The 20,919-nt window shown below is 43.1% G+C and overlaps 1 protein-coding gene across 3 annotated transcripts in view; it reads left to right on the top strand.

Annotated features, from left to right (window-relative positions):
* CTCF (CCCTC-binding factor) overlaps positions 1-17,494 on the top strand; it is a 44,042-nt gene extending 26,548 nt beyond the window's left edge. For all 3 annotated transcript variants that reach the window (XM_054579319.1, XM_054579318.1, XM_054579320.1), the window contains 9 exons: positions 50-220; positions 3,358-3,491; positions 5,397-5,517; positions 6,090-6,239; positions 9,984-10,144; positions 10,631-10,813; positions 11,359-11,494; positions 14,675-14,836; positions 16,004-17,494. In XM_054579319.1, coding sequence (XP_054435294.1) covers positions 50-220; positions 3,358-3,491; positions 5,397-5,517; positions 6,090-6,239; positions 9,984-10,144; positions 10,631-10,813; positions 11,359-11,494; positions 14,675-14,836; positions 16,004-16,182 — 1,397 coding nt within the window. In that variant the 3' untranslated portion in view covers positions 16,183-17,494. The remainder of the gene's footprint in view (positions 1-49; positions 221-3,357; positions 3,492-5,396; positions 5,518-6,089; positions 6,240-9,983; positions 10,145-10,630; positions 10,814-11,358; positions 11,495-14,674; positions 14,837-16,003) is intronic.
* The last annotated feature ends 3,425 nt before the right edge of the window (positions 17,495-20,919 follow it).

Here is a 20,919-nt window from a genome sequence, read left to right as displayed (position 1 = left end):
TTAACACTTTTTAACCCTACAACAAGTAAGTGTTTTATTTTGCATTTAGGTGTAAAGAAGACATTCCAGTGTGAGCTTTGCAGTTACACGTGTCCACGACGTTCAAATTTGGATCGTCACATGAAAAGTCACACTGATGAGAGACCACACAAGTGCCATCTCTGTGGCAGGGCATTCAGGACAGTGACCCTCCTGAGGAATCACCTTAACACACACACAGGTGCTGGATAAGAATGTTGGGGACTACAGCATAGCAAAGGTTAAAACTTGGATTTTAATTATCATCCAAGCTGGTTCCAGTGGGAAGTTAAAAGACTTGTGTTCATTCTTATGGTACCCTTTTTATAATACAGTATCTTGTAAGCAGCTGGACTTAGTTATAAGCAAATGTAAAGAAAATTTAGTGGGAAATAATCCAAATTACATAAGGAATGGCGATCCAGAAAAAGATTATCTATGGTAGTTGACCTGTCGTATTTCCTGAAGACATCACCATTGTGTTGCTAAGGTTTTAATGACAATGAAAAATGACCCCCAGAATTCCTAGGCAGAAATTACCGGCCACTGTGCTGAAGAACATTAGAAATAAAAGTGAAATCCTTCCTTTGTAAAAACCATGGTATCTGGTTCTTTTAACGCAAGGAAGATAAGTAATTTACAATCTCAGAATGAAAAGTTTAAGGCATCATTCTAGCAATTCAAACATTTATTCACTCACACCCCATACATGCTTCCATATTCTAGTAGTAGCTGCACCTTGGCTGCGGTCATGTCTCAGAGGTCGCTGTAGTGATGGGACCATGCACTGGATCTCTCTGTAGGCTCTCTTCTAGGCTCTTTGTATTTTCATTGTTGACACTTGACTCTTAAGTGCTAATAATGAAACTTCTCTCACCCAGTTTTTTTATGCAGAATAGCTTTCCTCTGTATAGATCCTCCACCTCGTTTTATGTGATAATGAGCATGATTAAGTGGGCACTGGCCTATAAGCAGTGTGCTGTGCATTTGTATATTTTTGCTGATATGATTTAGTCGCTTTTCACCATCTTCCTAGATTCTACTCAAGGCACTTTATAATGTTTTATTTGGTAGTTTGAAGACATTGTAAAAGCAGCATATGACTGCAGAGAAGCCGCTAGCCTCCTGATAGGACTTCCCAAGATGGGAGTGGCTGCTGTCATGGTCTAGTCTTCAGCTTTGAAAATAAGAAGTTTGGTCTATCCAGTTACTCAGAGCTGATTTGACAGGACTAATTCATACTAACCAAACCCTCAAGGGGTCAGGTACATGTCAGAAAATCAGTTTATGAAGAGGAGTACACCTTTTCATTTTTTAGATGCAGTTGTATTACTAGAACCTAGAGGATGCCCTTGCCTATGTCAAGATGCTGTAGCATTGAAGTATGACTTGGTGAGCCTGGATCTTAAGCAGAGGAACATATGTGGTCATGCAGTGCAACCTGATTAAAATCTTCTGTCCCACGGCAGTGTACACTTCTTCCGTAATAGCCATGCGTCTGTCCACCAGAAGCAGGCTCCTTTCTGTCCTCTAGACAGTACTAGGTGCGCGTTGGAGAGTCTTGCTTTTCAGATCATCTTTTCCTAAGAGAAATGGATGCTGCTTTTCTTATCCTGTTAACTGTTGTTTTACTTACCTATCTATACCACCAAACTATACATTTTTCATAGGCAGGAACTCTGTCCTTCGTTTCTACATCCTCAGTGGTACTAAAGGAGCAAATTGAGCAAATGAACATACCTTGGAATTTCTTAGTTATGGTCATATTGCAGTCAGACTCCCCTCTCCATGGTCCTCTCAATCCCTGGGAGAATCATTTCTGTAATGGCTACCTCCCTGCATTTGGTATATTGTAACTCCTTCTAATTCCATTCTCAGAGGTAGCCTGTGTTTGGTTTTGGTGTTCAGGATTACCTTGCTGTCACCCCTTTACCTGCAGCTCACAATTAAGGATGATCCCTAGTTTCTGAATAATAGTCTGTAAAAACAGTACTCTGTTCTTCTGTCAGCTTCATTTTCTTACTGTCATTATGACCTGGGTATGATGTCTCCAGTGCAGTATTCAGAATATAAAGTAGGTAGAAGAGGTTTGCCATAGTAATAAGGGACTTGTGGCTCAGTGGATTAAGTGCTGGCCTGTGAACCAAAGGGTTGCTGGTTCGATTCCCAGTTAGGACACATGCCTGGGTTGTGGGCTGGATCCTCAGTGTGAGGTATGTGAGTCAACCACACACTGATATTTCTCTCCCTCTCTTTCTCCCCTCCCCCAAAATAAATAAATAAAATATAGAAAAAATAAAAATAGTACTTTCAGTGAAAAGAAAAAAAATGTAGAGGGTATGTGTATAATTCATAAAATGTTCAAATATCCCATGAATTGACATGCGGATCATAGAATGTTAGTTATAGATGTTGGAAAGTGTTGAAAGTGATTTTTTTTTTTTAAAGATTGTATTTATTTTATTTTTAGAGGGGAAGGGAGGGAGAAAGAGAAGGAGAGAAACATCAGTGTGTGATTGCCATTTGTGGCCCCCTACTGGAGACCTGGCCTGCAACCCGAGCATGTGCACTAGACTAGAAATCGAACTGGCAACCCTTTGGGTCACAGGCCAATGCTCAGTCCACTAAGCCACACCAGCCAGAGCAAAAATGATGTATTTAAATCACATAAAGGCAATAACTACCTTGTAAAGCCTTTGATAAGCCTCTAGAATTCTTTATCAAAACAAATATATATAGAAAACAAGCTATTACGTTTGTATTTCTTTTAAAAGAAAAAACCTGAAGCATTTTTTCTCAGTCCATTGAGAATCTTGCTTCTAGGTATAGCCTATGTTTGGCTCAGATAAATTTTTACAAAAATATTTTTAAAATCTGTCAGGATATGGACAGCCCAATGGCCCTTACGTATAATCGTAATATAGTAGATTTAATGTGCAGAAGGATCTGAAGTCAAATATCTGTTAACTCTGTGATCTGTATTGGATACAACATTGAGGTTTAAAAGATGTTCTATATTCTATATTTTTTAGCAAGGGTTGAAACAAGTGGTGTTTCTATTTAATTTATATTGACCAGAATATTCAAAAATGATAAAAAAGGATTTTGTATTTAAAGGCATGTTCAAATGAGTAATTAAGAGAAACTAAGTGCTTAGCACGTGTCTGATATTCTGGGGTTAGTGTTGGAAAGTCAGCCAGTCCTTATAGCTTTTGGACCTACTCTCAGGCTAGGTCAGAGTTGACGAAATAACCAGCGTTCATTCTCATGCAGCAGTTAAACTCTAGCACTAACTGTGCCCTTGATCTTGTCTTCCTGTTATACCTTCCTTTCTCTTAGGTACACGTCCTCACAAGTGCCCAGATTGTGACATGGCCTTTGTGACTAGTGGAGAATTGGTGCGGCATCGTCGTTACAAACACACCCATGAGAAGCCATTTAAGTGTTCCATGTGCGATTATGCCAGTGTAGAAGTGAGTGTTTAGCTTTTTGCTGATTCCTCTCTTAAGATGACCATGATTCCAGTATGAGGATATAAACTGCCTCTAACCGACTTAAGATGAGATAGAAATCTTATTAGATTATTAACACTCTCACTCTCCCTCCCCACCACCAAAGGAAGCTGTAATGAGTGTGAAGGATTTACCCATTAAAAAAGAACACTAGTTCTAAATGTCATTACAAGTAACTTCTACCAGACTTCACAGAAACAATGAAAAAATTTATCTCCTTTATTATCTGAGACTACCCTCTTAACAAAACTGGATAACAATACTACCAAAAAAATAACTGTCTTATTCTCACAGAAAAGCAAAAATTCTAAATGAAGTTATGTTTAAAATCAAATTTAGTAATATATTTCAAAAATAAGTGAATACTAAAAAGTATATCTAAAATGCAGGGATAGTGTACAACATTGATAGATTAAAGAAAACCATATGATCATTTCTAAGATTATTGAAAAACTAATACTCAGCACTCAATTACTGTCTGCAGTCCTAAGAGTAGAAGAAAATGTTTTTAGTATAAGGCATATATACCAGAAACCTATAGTAAACCCACCCTAATTAACTCTGAAACATTGGAAATACTTCCATTAAAATTTGAAACAAGACATCCATCTTACTGTTATTTCAACATTGGAAAGCTTAGCTACTAGAACAAAATAAGAAATGAATGATAAATGGAAAAAAGAAAACTGTCATTTCTTGCAGACGTACTTGCTTACGTAAAAAATTCAAGTCTATAAGCCAAAAACCTAGAATAGTAAGAGTTCATTTAGGTGGCCAGATATAAGATAAATACACAGAAATCAGTGACTTAGCTTATACTATCAATAGTAGGGAACAGGTTCAAATTCTAACAGCAATAAGATGATGTAGAGATAAATTGCAGAGAACAAAAACATTGGATACCTATATGAAGAAAACTTAAAACTTAATTTTTCCAAAGTACACTAATAGATGAAGAGACAACACAAGTTGATTCCACATTTCAACTGGAGAGACTAAATATGAATGACTTAAGAAAATTTTGAAAAAAGAAATGAGGGCGTTGTGTTACGAAACCATACAATAAATGAAGACAATGATATTAGAGCAGAAATAAACAAATAGCTTGTTGAGACAGAATAGAGTCTTGTGCATATAGGAATTTAATGTGTGCTTAGTAGGCAAATCTTGGAAAGAGGATTATTCAGTCATGCTGTTGGCACCATTTTTGAACTTACAGTTTGTGGAAATCTGCTATGTAGCACTTACAAGTGCAAGGGTATTTTTATTGTTAAAATTGGAATACCTCAAAAAGTTTTTTCAAATTAAACAGTAGTGAGTGTGTTCAAAGCACTTCTTAGAATCAAGTCTGAAAGTCACTGTGTTGGTGGAAATGTGCCCGTAGAAGACGAAAGTGTAGTCAGTAGTGAAGAAGCATTTGAGAGCCCCCTGGGGCCTGGCCTGCCTGGGCAGCGCTGATGACAGAGGGGCTCGGGGGGGGGGGGGGGTTAACACATGTGCCTAATGATTGGGATTCAAAATTGGGAATAGTTTTAGATTATTTTAAAACTATTATGGAAAAATTCAAACATAAAAGTAGATTGAAAGTATAATACACCCCCATGTCCTTATCATCCAGCTTAAACAGTTAATAATGACCAATTTTGACTCATTTATGTCTCTGGCGTTACCCTCTTTTTTCTTTTATTAGTATATGGATTTGAAAAACAAAGATTACAAAGAATGAGGAAGAAATACTATCTTTGAGACTTTCTATATTCTGAACTTGAGTGCCCAAAAGCTAAGCTTTTGTGCTTAATCCACAGCACTCACATCACAGTCTGTGTTAATTGAAGTTTAAGAGGATTGGTTGCTTTTGTGCTTCAGGTCAGCAAATTAAAACGTCACATTCGCTCTCATACTGGAGAGCGTCCGTTCCAGTGCAGCTTGTGCAGTTACGCCAGCAGGGACACATACAAGCTGAAAAGGCACATGAGAACCCATTCAGGTAGGACTTCTCCTTCCCGTCTTGTATCAATGAACGGCTTTTCTGTGAGTCTCATAGCACCTTGTGAACTATCACACGATCCTCTTGCTTATCTGAATGGAAGCTGGCATGAAAGTATAGAATTGGTGAGTGCCTCTGGCATATCTTGTGAATTCATTGTTCTGAGTATACTTTGAAGAATGGAAAGTTTTAACTATAAAAGTCCGATAGACTCCCTAACCCAGCTCATTAAGTTTTCCTAAGGACTGTCTTTTCTTAAAAGAAAACCCTACTAATAGGTCCTCCTGTTGCGCCATCTGCTTTCCCTTAAAGGTAAGCATTGCTGTAGGAACTACTCTCTAATATGTACAACTCTGGCAAAGTTAGCAGAGCAAAGATGGCGGCAGAAGTTTAGGACTTGTTTGCCATCTCTGAAGAGAAGCATGAGCCAGGTAGTGGGACCTGGGCCTTGGCCTTCCTGAGGCCTGTGGATCCTCTGTGGCTTTGCATATGAGCCACCTGAATTACCCTCCAGTTAATGATGGTACTTAAGTCATTTCATCTAATTTATCCATTCTGTACTTCCTTTTAAGGGGAAAAACCTTATGAATGTTATATTTGTCATGCTCGATTTACCCAAAGTGGTACCATGAAGATGCACATTTTACAGAAGCACACAGAAAATGTGGCCAAATTTCACTGTCCCCACTGTGACACTGTCATAGCCCGAAAAAGTGATTTGGGTAAGTAAATTAACCAGTGGCAAATGAGAAAAAATATTTTGAAGGATTTGTAAAAGTATGAACACCATAAATAACTTTTTTTTCCCCTTTAGTTTTGTAAGTTTGTGTATGTGAATGGCCTGCCACTTAATAAAAGCCATTGCGTAGCTGCCCTTTTTTTGCTATCTCTTCTTTCCTCTTAATGCAGTCAGACCACAAGATTCTTTCCTGAGTGTAGCTCATCTGTAAATTAATGGGCGCTGTAATGAGAGGAAAGAGAGTATACCTTTAGTTAGTAGCCAGAATGTTAAAAGTCCCCAAGTAGGCAAGTGACATAGTATGATTCAAACTAAGGTCAGTCCACTTCAGATTTTTCAGAACATTTGTACTTTCTCTAGGTAATTGCTCTGATTTATTGGTAACGGATTATTACTACATATCTGTGCATAATTAAGCTAGAATTTACATAGAAGCAGAGCTTAGCAGTAGAAATTTTAATATGACTTATACTTAAAGATAGGGTCACCTGGATATCTCCCTTTGTTCTTCTTATTTAAAGGAAGATTTTTGAAAATATTGCTCCAGTCTCTTCTCTGTCCTTGAAAATAATTCTTATAAACATTTTGATCTTTACATACAATTCCTACACTTTACAAATTGCCTAGGAGCTGACAAATAGTAGTACTTTTACTCTTTTGATCTTCACAACAACCATATGAAATAATCAAGGCATGTATCCAGCTTTATAGGTGATGAACCTGAGGCTCAGACAGGTGTCTTGAACCAAAAGATACACGACACAGCCTATGAGTAGGAAAGCTGGGCTTGAGTTCTCTCGAGATGTTTCTCACATTGGGGGGAATATATAAGTACTCAGGTCCTATTAGGAACATAGACTTAAAGGCACTGTCTTTTGATACGTGAAAGTGTCACTGTTCTTGCCAAATAGAAACTAAATTCTAAATCAGTAATATCCCATAGCAGCCTGTGTAAGCTATTAGGCCACTGTCTGGATTATTCAAGTTTATCTCCCAAAACCAATCCCAAAGAAAGTTGTGTTCCTTTTAAAGCAGGCTTGATTTCACTCTTAATATGTAGTATATACAAGTCATCACTTTGTCGACACAGGAAAGCATGGGCTTTGGAGACGGGCCTACTAGAGACAAGATTCACCTTCAAACACTTAGTGTTACAGAAAGTGAATCATCCCTTCCCTTGCCTCATTTCCATTCCCAGAGTTGGCCCTCTTTCAGTTTGCTGTATTACCTTGATTACATTAGAGTGGTAGCACCATAAATATATGATCCCAAATGCAGCTGGGCTCTTGCTGCTCCTGGACAGTCCAACTATTTGTTCTTCTCCGGGCTGTCTCCATTCTCTTTGGTGAGTTTGTTCATTGATTCATTCCACAAATGTTTGAGTGCCTGCTGTGTGGGAGGTACCATGACAGTTAGGTAAATCACTCTTTCTGTAAACCTCTGATCTTCCTCCCCTTTTGTGTCTGTCTCCCTGGTGTCAGTAAATGACCTCTTTTTCTATTTAACAAGAAAATTAAAGCAGCACATTGAAATTCCACATTTCCTGTTATCAAACCTACCTGCATCTGCATTCACCCTCTCTTTTCCTGTCTGCTGCTAGAGAGTTGGTGTCATTCTTCTGGGCTGTGTCATTCTTGGCTATGGCCTCTCCCTTTGTTTGTCTTGATCCCTGTCTCCTTGGCAGCCTTTACACCATTAATATTGGCTCTTTACCTTCTTCAGGTTCTCACCCCTTGACCTTTCCCCTGAACGCCTAAGCATTCTCAGGTCTCTCCTGTCTTTTTTTTTTTTTTTTTTTTTTTTTTTTAAATTTTTAGAGAGAGGGGGAGGAAGGGAGAAAAAGAGGGAAAGAAACATCAATGTGAGAGAGAATCATCTATGAGTTGCCCCCTGCACACGCCCCAACCAGGAACTGGCTTGCAACCCATGCATGTGCCCAGACCAGGAATCAAACCAGAGACCTTTCACTTTGTGGGAAGACTCCCAACCAACTGAGCCATGCTGGGTCAGGGCTCTAGGTTTAACTCCTTATCTCCTTCCTAGCCAGCCTTCATGAATAGTTACATCCCTCACATCCTCTATCCTGCAGCTCCTAATTTCCCTCCCATCTGGCTATACCCCCTCACTCTGTAAAGGTCACTAATGACGCCACCTTGCAGAATGTAGGGAACGTTGAACTCCCCATCTCCCTTGATCTCTTGGCATCATTCCTTGTAGCATACTGTGTCCTCCTTTTTTGTTTTTGGTTTTGCCCTCCCCTCCTTAAAACACTTTTTTCCCATGGCTTCCATGGCACTTCACCTTGTTGGCTTTCTTATTTTCTTCTCAACCTCCTTTTATTTTAACTCTTTTTCCTCTCACTGTCCTTAACTGTTAGATTCCTTAAAACACGACCCATACCCTGACCCGTGTGGCTCCGTCGGGCGTTGTCCCATGAAGCTAAGGGTCACTGGTTCCATTCCCGGTGGGAGTATGTGCAAGAGGCAACCAGTTGATGTTTCCTCTCCTTGTCTTTCTCCCTTCCTTCCTCTCTCTCTCAAAATAAATAAGTAAAATCTAAAAAAAAGGGATAGTGGATATGTTTAAAAAAAAAATCCATACTCTTCTTTTTCATTTTTTACTTTTTGCTTAGTGATTTCATCAGCTCCCATGGTCTTGCTCAAATTCTAGCAATGCCTAAATTCATATTCCTTTAAGCTAGGTTTATATAACAATCTGTACCTTGCCCTCCCTGTCCCTACTTTGATATCATCAGCATTCAAAATTCAGCATGTCCAAAACCGAATCTTTAAAACTGCCTTGAGCTTTGACTGGTGTTGCTCAGCTGGTTGGGCATCATCCCACAAACTGACGGGTTGGCAGTTCAGTTCCTGGTCAGGGCGTATGCCTGGATTGTGGGCCAGGTCCCCAGCTAGGGGTGTATGAGAGGCAACTAATCGATGTTTCTTCCTCACAGTGTTATTTCCCTTCCTTGCCCTCTCCCTCCTTCCCCTTTCTCTCAAAGAATTAATAAAATCTTTTAAAAAAAATAATAAATAGCCCTGGCTGGTGTGGCTCAGTGGATTGAGTGCCAGCCTGTGAACTAAAGGGTGGCTGATTCAATTCCCAGTCAGAGGACATGCCTGGGTTGCAGGCCAGGAACCCAGTTGGGGGCGCGCAAGAGGCAACTACACATTGATACTTCTTTCCTTCTCTTTCTCACTCCCTTTCTCTAAAAATCAATAAATTTTATTTATTAAAAAAAATAGTAATAATAACCTTGACCACACCTCTTCCCCCAAACGCACACACACCCGCGCACACACCCACACCCCTGCCCCCACCCCCTCAGGCTTCAGTGCTCTTCCACTGTTCTTGTTTCCATAAACGGGCCCATCATTCGGTTGGTTTTCTAAGCCAGAAACCAGGTAATTGTCCCTTACACTCACATTCCTCTAATACACTGTATATTCTGTCACTAAGTCCTGCTGATTCACCTTCCTAGATCTTTCCTCAGTTCTCCCCCTTCCATACCTCTTGCCATTACCCTTTCCAAGGCACCGTCTTTTACCTGTTACGTTTCAGCGTCTTAACTGGTCTCCTCATGTCTGTTGTTATTCCTCCTTTTAATCCATTTTCTATATAGCAGTCAGAGTAATAATTTCAAGAAGCAGTGAGAAATGTATTAATTAGCTTGTTGAAATGATTGTATTTTCACAAGGTAGACTCGGCTTTGTTTTCCTTCCAGGTGTCCACTTGCGAAAGCAGCATTCCTATATTGAGCAAGGCAAGAAATGCCGGTACTGCGATGCTGTGTTTCATGAGCGCTATGCCCTCATCCAGCATCAGAAGTCACACAAGAACGAGAAGCGCTTTAAGTGTGACCAGTGTGACTACGCTTGCAGACAGGTTAGAGAGCAGTAGATGACTCATGGGTGTCAGGTTTCATCAGAGGGTTCTTACATACCTTGTAGGGTGGCTGTTTTTAAGGGTAGTATTTTCAAACTATGATTTATGAGGAATGTCACCAAATTGTATCTTGGTCCCCAGCTGATGTTTCATTCAGTCACAGCTTACCCGCCCCACCCCCACTTGTGGCAGACCACTGACATCTTTCCCAGAACTGTGGGAGTTAAGTCCAGACTTCAGAGAAGGAAAGAAGCTGGTCCTGGAGCCCGGTGCTAGGAAATGATTTAGAGAATCAGTCCAGCAGGAGGGAGCATATCTGCCTGGCATATATGAGAGCATTTTTGCCCCCCAGTGAAGATCAGTTTATCCTCCAACAGGCCTAGGTCTTGGGAGAGAAAAGCCGGTCTGCTGTGTGCACATAGGCGGTTGCCGGGCGGCGGCCTTGTGACAGGCTCTGCAGCCCTTGCCCACCTCGCTCTCTTTCAGGAGAGGCACATGATCATGCATAAGCGCACCCACACTGGGGAGAAGCCTTACGCCTGCAGCCACTGCGACAAGACCTTCCGCCAGAAACAGCTCCTCGACATGCATTTCAAACGCTATCACGACCCCAATTTTGTCCCTGCAGCCTTTGTCTGTTCTAAGTGTGGGAAAACATTCACACGCAGGGTGAGTCTGAGCTTTACGTCCACTGTTATGATTCCTAATACCGTGTTCTTGGTCTTCTGCGGCAAAGCAAGGCGGTTCTTCCCACTGAGGTAACAAACATAGAGACTCCCTATCCTTTGGAAAGGGCCAGTCACCCCCAGCTCAAGATGTGATATCCATGTGTGAACCCTTTCGCTGATGGGGAACTCCCTAATAAGTCTGCCCTGGGTCTTCCTTTGGGACCAAGTCAGTCCGATCTGCACAGAACAGGGAACTGTCCTCCCCCGTTGCTCCTGCCCGCAGGCTGCTGAGCCCTCTGCTCAGCGGATCCAGCCTCATTTTCTGAGAGCTTCTCTTCCTTCCCTCCTTCCCTCCACTCCCTCTCTTCCCCGCCCAAATGGAGGCCGGTTCCCCTGAATGAGGAGAGCATGTTTAGGACATGCTTTAGCAGACATTCAGACATAATGTAGGTACTCTATTTTCTGTTTTATTAAACTGAAGGAGAACTTCCAATGCTGATCTTTACTTTCTTAGTAATGTGAAAGAGGGTTTGTTCCTTTTGTTAGAATACCATGGCAAGACATGCTGATAATTGTGCTGGCCCGGACGGTGTAGAAGGGGAAAATGGAGGAGAAACAAAGAAGAGTAAACGTGGAAGAAAAAGAAAGATGCGCTCTAAAAAAGAAGACTCCTCCGACAGTGGTAAGTGACTTGTTTCTTGATTTAGTTGCCCATGGCAAATTTTGGTACCCAGTTTGTATACAGATATGCTGGGGTATAGAAGTAGGCCAGTCACTCTTCCTTTAAACCTCTTAATTCTCCTAATGTGTGTGTATATTAACAACAGCAGGTAGTTTGTTCCTGGGGCAATTTTTTTCTTTTTTTTTTTCCTCGTGGAATTCTAGAAATTGCATAATGATACTTTGTTATATTCATTTAAAGCCAAAGCAAAATTAGTACCTTTACTCAATTTACTCAGATTAGTGATGTTTTAAGGCCAGCGGAGTTTCTTTTCTATGTCCGTAACTTTTACATTTAGGAAGCTGGTCTAGATTTGAGCAATGAATCTAATGGACATGAAGAAGGCTGCTTAGCATCTTGACCAACTTCTGGTTTGACTGCCTCTGTCAGCCTAACTTTGAGATGCGTTGATTAAATTCGTGCAGGTCAGCCTTTCTCTTTCTTAATCTCTCCATTTATGATTTAAAACTTTGCCTATTTTCCTGCCATTGATGCTCTTTGGGGTATTTCTGCCTTTCTAATGGAATCCAGGCAGAAGGTATACTTTGAGGTGTTGGACTCATAAACAGGGAGAGAGAACAAGAGTGTTGGTGATGTAGGAGTCACATTTGAGGGTACAAATTTGTTCCACAGTGATAGGTTCTGTAATGCAGATACTTGGGCTGCTGGCACCTAGTTGAAAAGGCACATCTGTAACTAACAACTAAAAGCTTTTGATGAAAAAGAATGTGGAGGGGTTTTGGTTTGGGAAATACACTTCCCCAGAGGCACCACCAGACTGGAGAGATTACAGATGGTGCCTCATGTGTTTCCTTGTTGCTTGTTAGTAGAAATAGTGGGAAAAGAATGAAATTTTTGAAAATTGAATATATTAAAGAACTTCCATCAGTTTATTGTTTTATTGTAAAATTTGTTCATGGAAGCACTAGGCTTTTTCTTTTTCTTTTTCTTTTTCTTTTTTTTTTTAATATTTAGATCCATAAGAAGATGCCTTTAATTTTTGTTTATTTTAGCAAAACTTTCCCTTTTCTATTTAGAACTTCAGCTTTTTCTGGGAGAACAGTCATCCAGTAAGCATTATTTTTGCTGCCTTCATTAGTGCAAAGTGTATTTTAAGCAGTATCCTCTTCAGTCTGTAAGTTTTAGGTGAATACCTCCTTTAAAATGTCAGCATGGTTAATTTTTATAAAAGCACAGACCACTCTCTACTAAGAGTCTATTCTTTGGGGACTCCTTTGTTTGGCTAAGAAAATGTGTGGACCGTTGGGAGGTGCCAAGGAAGGTCAGAAGGCTCCAAATATCACCAGAGACACAAAGAGAACCTTGAACTTGAGGATCCCTGCAGTTGCGCTTGGTTGCAGAGCTTCATGCTGCCACGGGCGTGCCCCCATTCCCACAGGACCGCCCTGCTCACTTCTGTGGGCCAGTCCCTAATTGTACTCCACCAGAAGTATTTGTTAGCTACAGGGTTCCTAGTACATTTCCACAGTTCCTCCTTTTGTCTTCTGCACTGCTAGTTTGTAGAGCAGTTTGGTTCTGGGCCTCATACTTAGACCTAGTCTCTCGTGTCTGGGTTTTTCGTCCCCCCGCCTACAAAGGCCAAGCAGGCGTATTTGTCCCCCTCCCAGAGGTTCTGCCTGTGGGCCATCTGCAGAGATTGACCAGCAGAACCTACTGCTATTTTCAAGGCTTTTTGCCAAAATTTCTCCAAGGCAGTTAGCTTTTGACCCCATTAACCCGTGCGTGCATGTGTGTGCGCGCGCGTGCACACGTCCCACCCAATTCTGCCCAAATTTGTACATTTTCTAGGCATTCAGCCAACTTAGGCAATAGGGGGTTTGAATAAGTTCAGTGACACACTGCCACAACCCGGTGTGTCCCCCACATTTTCACTTAGGATTTCAGTCACATGATAAACCAATTTGTCCTGAAGATCAGGAATTTAACCACAGATTTTTAAATTTAATAAACGTTTGGTTTCCAGAAGAGAATGTGCTTATAACCTGTACTTCCTGGAGGCAGGCAGGCAGGGTACACCTTGGGCCCCGGAAGTGAGGGAGGGGTGACGAGAAATCGGCTGCCTGCAGGGGTGGGCAGCAGGGCAGCCCCAAATCGCGGTCAGAGGTTTGATTCTCACGTGCTGTGGCTTAGCTGTGTCTTACAGATCACTTAGCTTCTCACTTTTTTTATAAAATGAGAGTAACAGCTCTTATTAAATAATGAAGCTGAAATGGAATAACGGAGAAATTTTAAATTGTGGTGTAGTGTCAGTACAGCTGTTTGTGTAATGGAGTGTAAGTTACAGAGCATGATTACACATACTACCTCAACCCTTTTGATCCTCAGATTACTACTGAGTAGGTTGGGAGCTTTAGAAATTACACAAGGAAACTGAGGTCCAGTGTGGTCACTGTCTTAGGTTTCATTTGTACTGAGAGATCTGGGGCTCAAAGCCATAGTATCAGGCTCCTCATCAATATTCTTTCTACAATAGTTCCTCTCCTTATGTGATTATAGTATTAGGGACAAAGGGAGTCAAGAATGACCCTTTGGATCTGGAACTTAAATTAAGCTGGGAATTAAATTAAGTCCAAAAACTTGGCCTTGAGAAAGCCCATCAATAATCTTCCTAGTGAACAGGACCTCACAATGTATCAGGAACTTCTCTCTCTCTCTCTCTCTCTCTCTCTCTCTCTCTCTCTCTCTCTCTCTCAGATGAGCTGAGCAGGACCACATCTTCGGGGGTCCATCTCAGGCTTAATATCCTGCTTTATCCTTGTATAGTAGAGACAATATTTGTTTTGTTTTCAACTTAAACACTATTTATGGTTTTGTTATATGACTGGTGTACAGTGGTGATTCCTCTAAGACTTTGAAACTCAATATTCTGATGTCTAAAGCTAAAGGAAAAAATATCCAGTCCACGTAAAATAGGATTAACAGTAGTCAAGTTCATTTGCTTATTAATTCTTCCACAATACCAGTTTACTTTGTTATGGCTGATAGCAAAGATTTCAGCGAAAGCATTTCTAAAATAGACTTCTAACAATGAAAATAAATACATAACTAAACTTCACAGAGTGTATGATTATTTGTGTCATTTTTTCTTCCACTACCTGTTCTCCCTGATTTCATGAGAAGAAAATGCTGAGCCAGATCTGGATGACAATGAGGATGAAGAGGAGCCTGCTGTGGAAATTGAACCCGAGCCAGAGCCCCAGCCTGTGACCCCAGCCCCACCACCCACCAAGAAGCGGAGAGGACGCCCCCCCGGCAGAACCAACCAACCCAAACAAACCCAGCGTAAGTTATTTGTCTCAGCTCAGTAACTGGCTGGCATCCTGGCGGGTCCTTGTGCTTTGGGAAGATGGGAACTAAGCCATGAGAACAATTTAAGGTCAGGCCAGGAACAAACTCTTAGGAAGCGTTTTTTGTTCTTGTTGTTTTTACTGGGGAGCAGCTGAAGCCTGTTATATTGCCATGAATAAAGGGTTAGCATAGAAGGGAACTTAGGTTCTGCAAGATGGGTCCTGTTAATGTGGGAGGGTTTTACGGAACAACCAAAGACACAGTCAGCTGGCAGAATTGATGTGGTATTAAATGTAAAACAGCCAGACTTTAAAGGATGGAGAGAGGAAGCAATTTCTGTGCGAGGTTGCCCCTCCTCCTAAGAAATCCAGACCTGTGGAGTTAGTTGCTGGCCTTCTTTCTGATTTATGAGAGGACACGGGGCGTTCGCCCTTCACTTCACACCACATGTGACAGTGGGCAGCAGTCCGGGACTAGACCCAGCCCTTGCGACAGCAGGTTCCGATCTACTCCTGTGTTGCTCCAGGTCTCCTGAAAGCTGGAGTGTTTGTTTTAGCAAATACAGGTTTAATCTACTTTTTAATGTGTTTACTGAGCCTTATGTATAGATGTACAGCACAGCAGGGTGGTTAACTATAGATTCTGGGAACCCTTTCACAGACACACGCCTGAGTGAACAAACTGCGGGAAGGGCCCTGGGGGTGGGAGAGCCTCAGAATCAAAAACGGCAGGCTCTTGCTGTAGGCGGGTCACCTCTAAAGCGGACCTACATCGCACATTATGTGGTCCTGGTCACGGGATCTCCGCATCTTTCGCCTGCCTCAGGCTATTGTAAAGGCCAGAGTTATGACACAAAGGAAAACTAAGGGTTTTCAGTATGTAATTTGAGAGGCATAAGAAGAATGTCAGCGTTTTGTTCGTCGGTAGTTTCTAGAGTGCTGGGGCTTTACGTGTGGCCGTGTTTTAAGTCATTAAGGCTTTTACTGACGTGTGTCAGCACTAAGGCTGTCCTGTATTGCTCATATCTGCTTAGTGTCAAGTCTGAAGGGACCTTTGCAACCATTGGGGGCTTTAATGGAGCATTTTGTTTTTTGTTTTGTGTTTTGTCTTGTTTTTTGTTTTGTTTTTTTTTTTGTTCGTGCCCTTTTTTGCCAGCAACAGCTATCATCCAGGTTGAAGACCAGAATACAGGTGCAATTGAGAACATTATAGTTGAAGTCAAAAAAGAGCCAGACGCAGAGCCCGTGGAGGGGGAGGAGGAGGAGGCCCAGCCAGCTGCCGCCGATGCCCCCAACGGAGACCTCACCCCCGAGATGATCCTCAGCATGATGGACCGGTGATGGCGGGGCCGCAGCGTCACCAGGACTGCTCCGGGCTGTGTTTAAACGGCCTGCATCTTAATTTTTCTCCCTTTTTTCTTCTTTTGGCTTTGGGAAAAGCACCATTTTACACCATTTTACCAAACATACTGAGAACTAAAACTTCAAAGATGATGTTAGAAAAATGTGATTTAACTAGAACTTGCAGTTTGATGTTAGCAAATCATGGAATACTCCGAGTCCCTGAGGGTTTACTGTGAAGTGCTGAGGACAGTGTTGACGCCTAACTGGTTTTCTTAAATGGAAACAGACATTGAACCCTCTCTCTTGCTACGGTAAACCACTCCAGAAACGGCCACCGGGTTTCCCAGAGTTCTATGGTCCTCTTCCCAGGAGAGTTTTTAATTGTAAATGCAGACTTGGGAAGGACTTAGACTTTTAAACTGGTTTTTGCTTTTGCTTTTTCCCTGACTCCCTTTGCTTGGAGTCGGCTGCACACCAATAATAAGGCATGCTACGGTCGGGTTTTGTCCTGAAGGCTTTGCCTTTTTCTTGGCGAAGTTTCTGGTATGGTCAAGCTTGTAAATAACTTTTTTTACATTTTAATCTTTTCCATTAATTAAGAGGTTGAAAAGAAGTGCAGTGTAAGAAAACCCAGCATTTTAATTACTTGCAAATAAAGTTACCGCGGACTCTAGTGTGTAAATGTCGACAAGGAATTGGATCACAATCATGTAGCAGAACAGCGCCCGGACCGCTGCCCGCTGGAGGTGGGCGCCCATGTGGGAGATCGTGCTCTCCGACCTGTGGAGCCAGCGTTTGAACTTACACAATTAACTTTCAGTTATGATTTCCCATCCACATTTTCTTTGCTCTGTTTGTACCTGAATTTTGTGTTTTATAAATCCTCTGTTAAAGCAGAAGGGTGATTATGAGTGGGTCACAGCCGCCCTTAAAAGCTGGGCCAGAAAATTTCACTAGGTCAGTAATTAAAACTTTGGATCTTCAAAACAAAAGTAATAATGTGAAGCAAAACCAACTAAAGGATGATTCTTGCACATGAACTGTCACATGTTTAAAATGTGTTTTTTAGAGAGCCTCAGTCTTGTTGATTTCAAACACTTTTTCTCTTCTGTGTATTGCTTTTAAGAGAGCCATCAGTTAGCTATCAGACTATAGGTTGATGCATTTTGTATTTAGCTGTACTGTGTGATATTTTTCATTATTTTAGGACACCAACAAGAGACCTGTAATAAAATATGTAACGGGATTGAAAGCTGGGGAGGAGGATCTACTGCTGTACAGCTAATAAATCATAACGGATTAACAAGTGCTCCAAACACTGTCTTGCGTGGTTCCTGCTTAATGAGGGGCCCAGAAGGGTCCTCCATGCATGGCCTCAAGTGGTACAGGCAGGCTGTGTGGCCTCCTCTCTAGCAAATGAGAGATGATCTCGGCAGATGATAGGATACTGCTGCATCCTGCTGCAAGTTTTAACTCCCCCAAAGTGTGTGTGTGAGTGGCTAGACATCTGCCAGCCTCCATGGTCCACTTCAGGGAATGGGTTCCCCATGGCAAAGGGGTGGGCACAGAGCTCAGAGTAGAAGGGACTGATGGGACTCTGTCCTCGGAATTTCAGCTCAAAAAAAGGTTGGGATCGGTACCCCCAGCTCTGCCAAGTGCAGGGGAACAGAGAGAAGCTGGGCCTCATCTGCCCTAGAGAAATTGATTGGCGAGAGAAGACAGATGAGCGATCACCAGGAGAGACACCGGACAGCATGGCTGCTTGGCAGCACCACAGGAAGCCGGATGCAGAGGGAGTTGTGTTAGGAAGTTTCTGCATCTGAACCAGCATCACCGTGTTGCTGCTGGCCATTTCTAGGCGGGGTGCTTTGGCAGCCCATTTGGGTGAAAGCTTCAGCCACTAATTTTAGGGGGATTTTTGTTCTGCTTTTTTAAGTTCTCACTGGAGGATACTTTTTCATTATTTTTTAAAGACCAAGGAAGGGGGAGAGAAACGTGAGAGGGAAGCATCAGTTGATTGACTCCCTTTAGGGAATATGTGCCCAGAGGGGTGTCGGGAGCAGGGGGAATCTAACACACAACCTAGGTGTGTTTCCTGACTGGGAATCACGCAACCTTTAAAGTTACAGGATGATGCTCCAACCGAGCCATGCAGGCCAGGGCTAATTTTAGGGGTTTTTAACCAGAATTCTAACTATACCAATGTTCAGTGAGAAGTAACAGGGTAGTATGTATGTAGCCTTTGGCTGGCTCGTGCTGTCTGTGAGGTCTCCAGGAAAACATACAGGGTCTCAAGGCTACACCAGGCAGGCAGAGCATTCGATCTCCATCCTGTCCATGGGCGAGCCCCCAACAGGGACCAGAGCAACCCCCACCAGGATTGTCTTCCCGGGTACATGGTTCTCATCAACTGTTAAGTATTTATAATAGAAAATCTCTGCAGAACTGAGATACAAGTTTATCTTCAGCAGAGCTTTTCATTTCTCTGTGTATACACTCAGATGTTTGAAAGTTTAAATGTGGATTTGTTTTATATGGTGGGAGGGCAGGAAAAGTGACGTGCTCGTGGGAGTTAAGGCTGAAAAGGGATCCCCTACTGCACAGCCCTTGACAATCCTGTGCAACTTCATTAAAAATAAAACCTTAAGCCCTGACCTGAGTGGCTGAGTTGGTCGGGCATCCTCCGCAAAGGGCAAGGTCACTGGGGTTTGATTCCCAGTCAGGGCACTTGCCTGGATTGCGGTTGGTTCCTGGTCCAGGTGCATAAGAGAGACAACCGAAACGATGTTTCTTTCTCACATCAATGTTTCCCTCCCTCTCTTCCTCCTTTCCCTTCTCTCTAAAAATAACTCAATAAAATCTTTTTTTTTTTTTTTTTTTTAATAAAACCTTCAGCAAACACCCGCTCTATTAGTCCACACCCGAGGACTTAGGGGGAAGTTGCCTGGCCGCCTGCGGCAGGCCTCCCCACTGTTGAACCGTGTGGGGAAAAGAAATAGTCACACCTACGTGGTATTGCCAGTCCACGGCCGCCCAGTTCAGCAAGCACCAAGCCCTCTTTTGCTACTGAACAGGATAGTAGTCTTTTAAACCGTCTGAGGGAGCCTTGTGGCAGCCCTGGGACATGCAGCCTGGCCTGGACGCAGCCAGTGCTCCTGGGGCAGGCGGGGCTTATTCCTCAGGAGCTTCCAGCATTTCCTGAGCGCCTATGGGGTGTCTTGCTGTCTGGAACGCAGAGAAGCATTTGAGCCAGCCAAAGGCCTCGCCCCCTCTCACTGAGTCACTGTTACTACTTGTTGGAGCTGAATCCCATGTGTTTACTTGGTCTTTGATACAGTTCTGTTCTGTCACTGCCACCCTGACCACCAGCAGTTATGGGGGTTTCTGGCTGGTCCAGCACCCCTGTCCTGATCTCCATGCTGGTCCCGGTCCACCCCCCGCGGTAGCCCCCCTGCCTGCCCTCAGAGCACTCACTAGAAATAGGGACTGATGCCACCAGCGAGGCTGCTGGCCTCGAGAGTCCCTCGGCCTGGAGCACAGAGCGAGCCCTTAGGCAGTCATTCCCTTTCTTATCTCGTCCTTGTCATTCTAAACAGAAAAATCCCAGCGAGGTGGGTTTTCTGTGGTTCTGTTTTGGAGTCCCAGGCTTGCCATGGCAGACTTGGCAAATGTGAGTGTTCACTGAGTACCCAGCACTGTTGTGAGCACTTCTTTTTTAATTTCATCCTTATAGCAACACTTGGAGGTAAGTTAATGCTCCAGCTGGAACTGGGAACTGGAAGCCCAGAAAGGCGGAGTGGGTTGTTCAGTCTCAAACAGCGGTCAGGAGTTGAATTCCGGCAGACTGCTCTTGACCGCTTGGCCATGGTGTGTGAGGCTTGGTGAGTTCTCAGCCTACAAGCAGTTAGAGGGTTTTATGTCCTTCCATCAGCCCTCGACCATCACACTATGGGTTGCTTGAGGGGAGACAGCTTCCCCCAAGTTGTTGATAATAAGTTTTACTTTCTGCTTTGTCCTACTCCTTGATGGACCTCAGCAAAGGGAGATGAGAAGGTGCTCCCCCTGTCTCTGAGCCCCATGGTGCAGAGGGGTAGCTGGACATAGGAGAGAAACCAAGGCACTCCGCCCAGCATCTCCCACCCACTCTTGGTAACTTCCCCTCTGCCCGCTGGGCTATGGGCAGGGCAGAGGCTGTTCCTTATCTCGTAAGTGGAGTCGAATTAGATTGTAATGGAATAAAAAAAAAATTAATCCCCTCTTTTGAACCTTCCAGAATCTAGGTCCCTGGTCTTTTATTAGGCAGCATGTTTCTCAGGCCCCTGACCTATGGCCTTCTGACCCCTCCCAGCCCTGAAGACAGAAGCTCCCCTCTCACCTAGTGAGAATGCACACTCACCGGAGGACCCACATGGACCTGGCCTTTGCTCTTGAGTCACTCCATCCCTACCTGAAGCGCTTCGGGTTCAGGCTTTACTGCCCCCCGCCATACATCCCCACCTGCTGGCCCTGACCCAGCCTGAACCTGATGAAAGCTAAGAGACCTCTGCCACAGAGAAGGGCGTCTGGATCCATCTGGTGGGTTTTTTTTTTTTTTTTCTGCCCCTTTAACAATTCCTGGATACCCAAGGGGGTCATGGTCTCCTTGTTAGAAGCAATAGATTAGGTCCTCCAGGTTAGGACCTGGTGTTGGAAGAGATCCCATCCTCCTACCGAACAGACACCCCTCCCTTTCCC

The sequence above is a fragment of the Pteronotus mesoamericanus genome, unplaced genomic scaffold (genome assembly GCF_021234165.1).
Source record: "Pteronotus mesoamericanus isolate MK-2021 breed Mesoamerican mustached bat unplaced genomic scaffold, CSHL_Meso_final contig_52, whole genome shotgun sequence".
Lineage (NCBI taxonomy): Eukaryota > Metazoa > Chordata > Mammalia > Chiroptera > Mormoopidae > Pteronotus > Pteronotus mesoamericanus.
The sequence above is the reverse complement of the archived record's forward strand: the minus strand, read 5'-3'. Positions and strand labels throughout refer to the sequence as shown.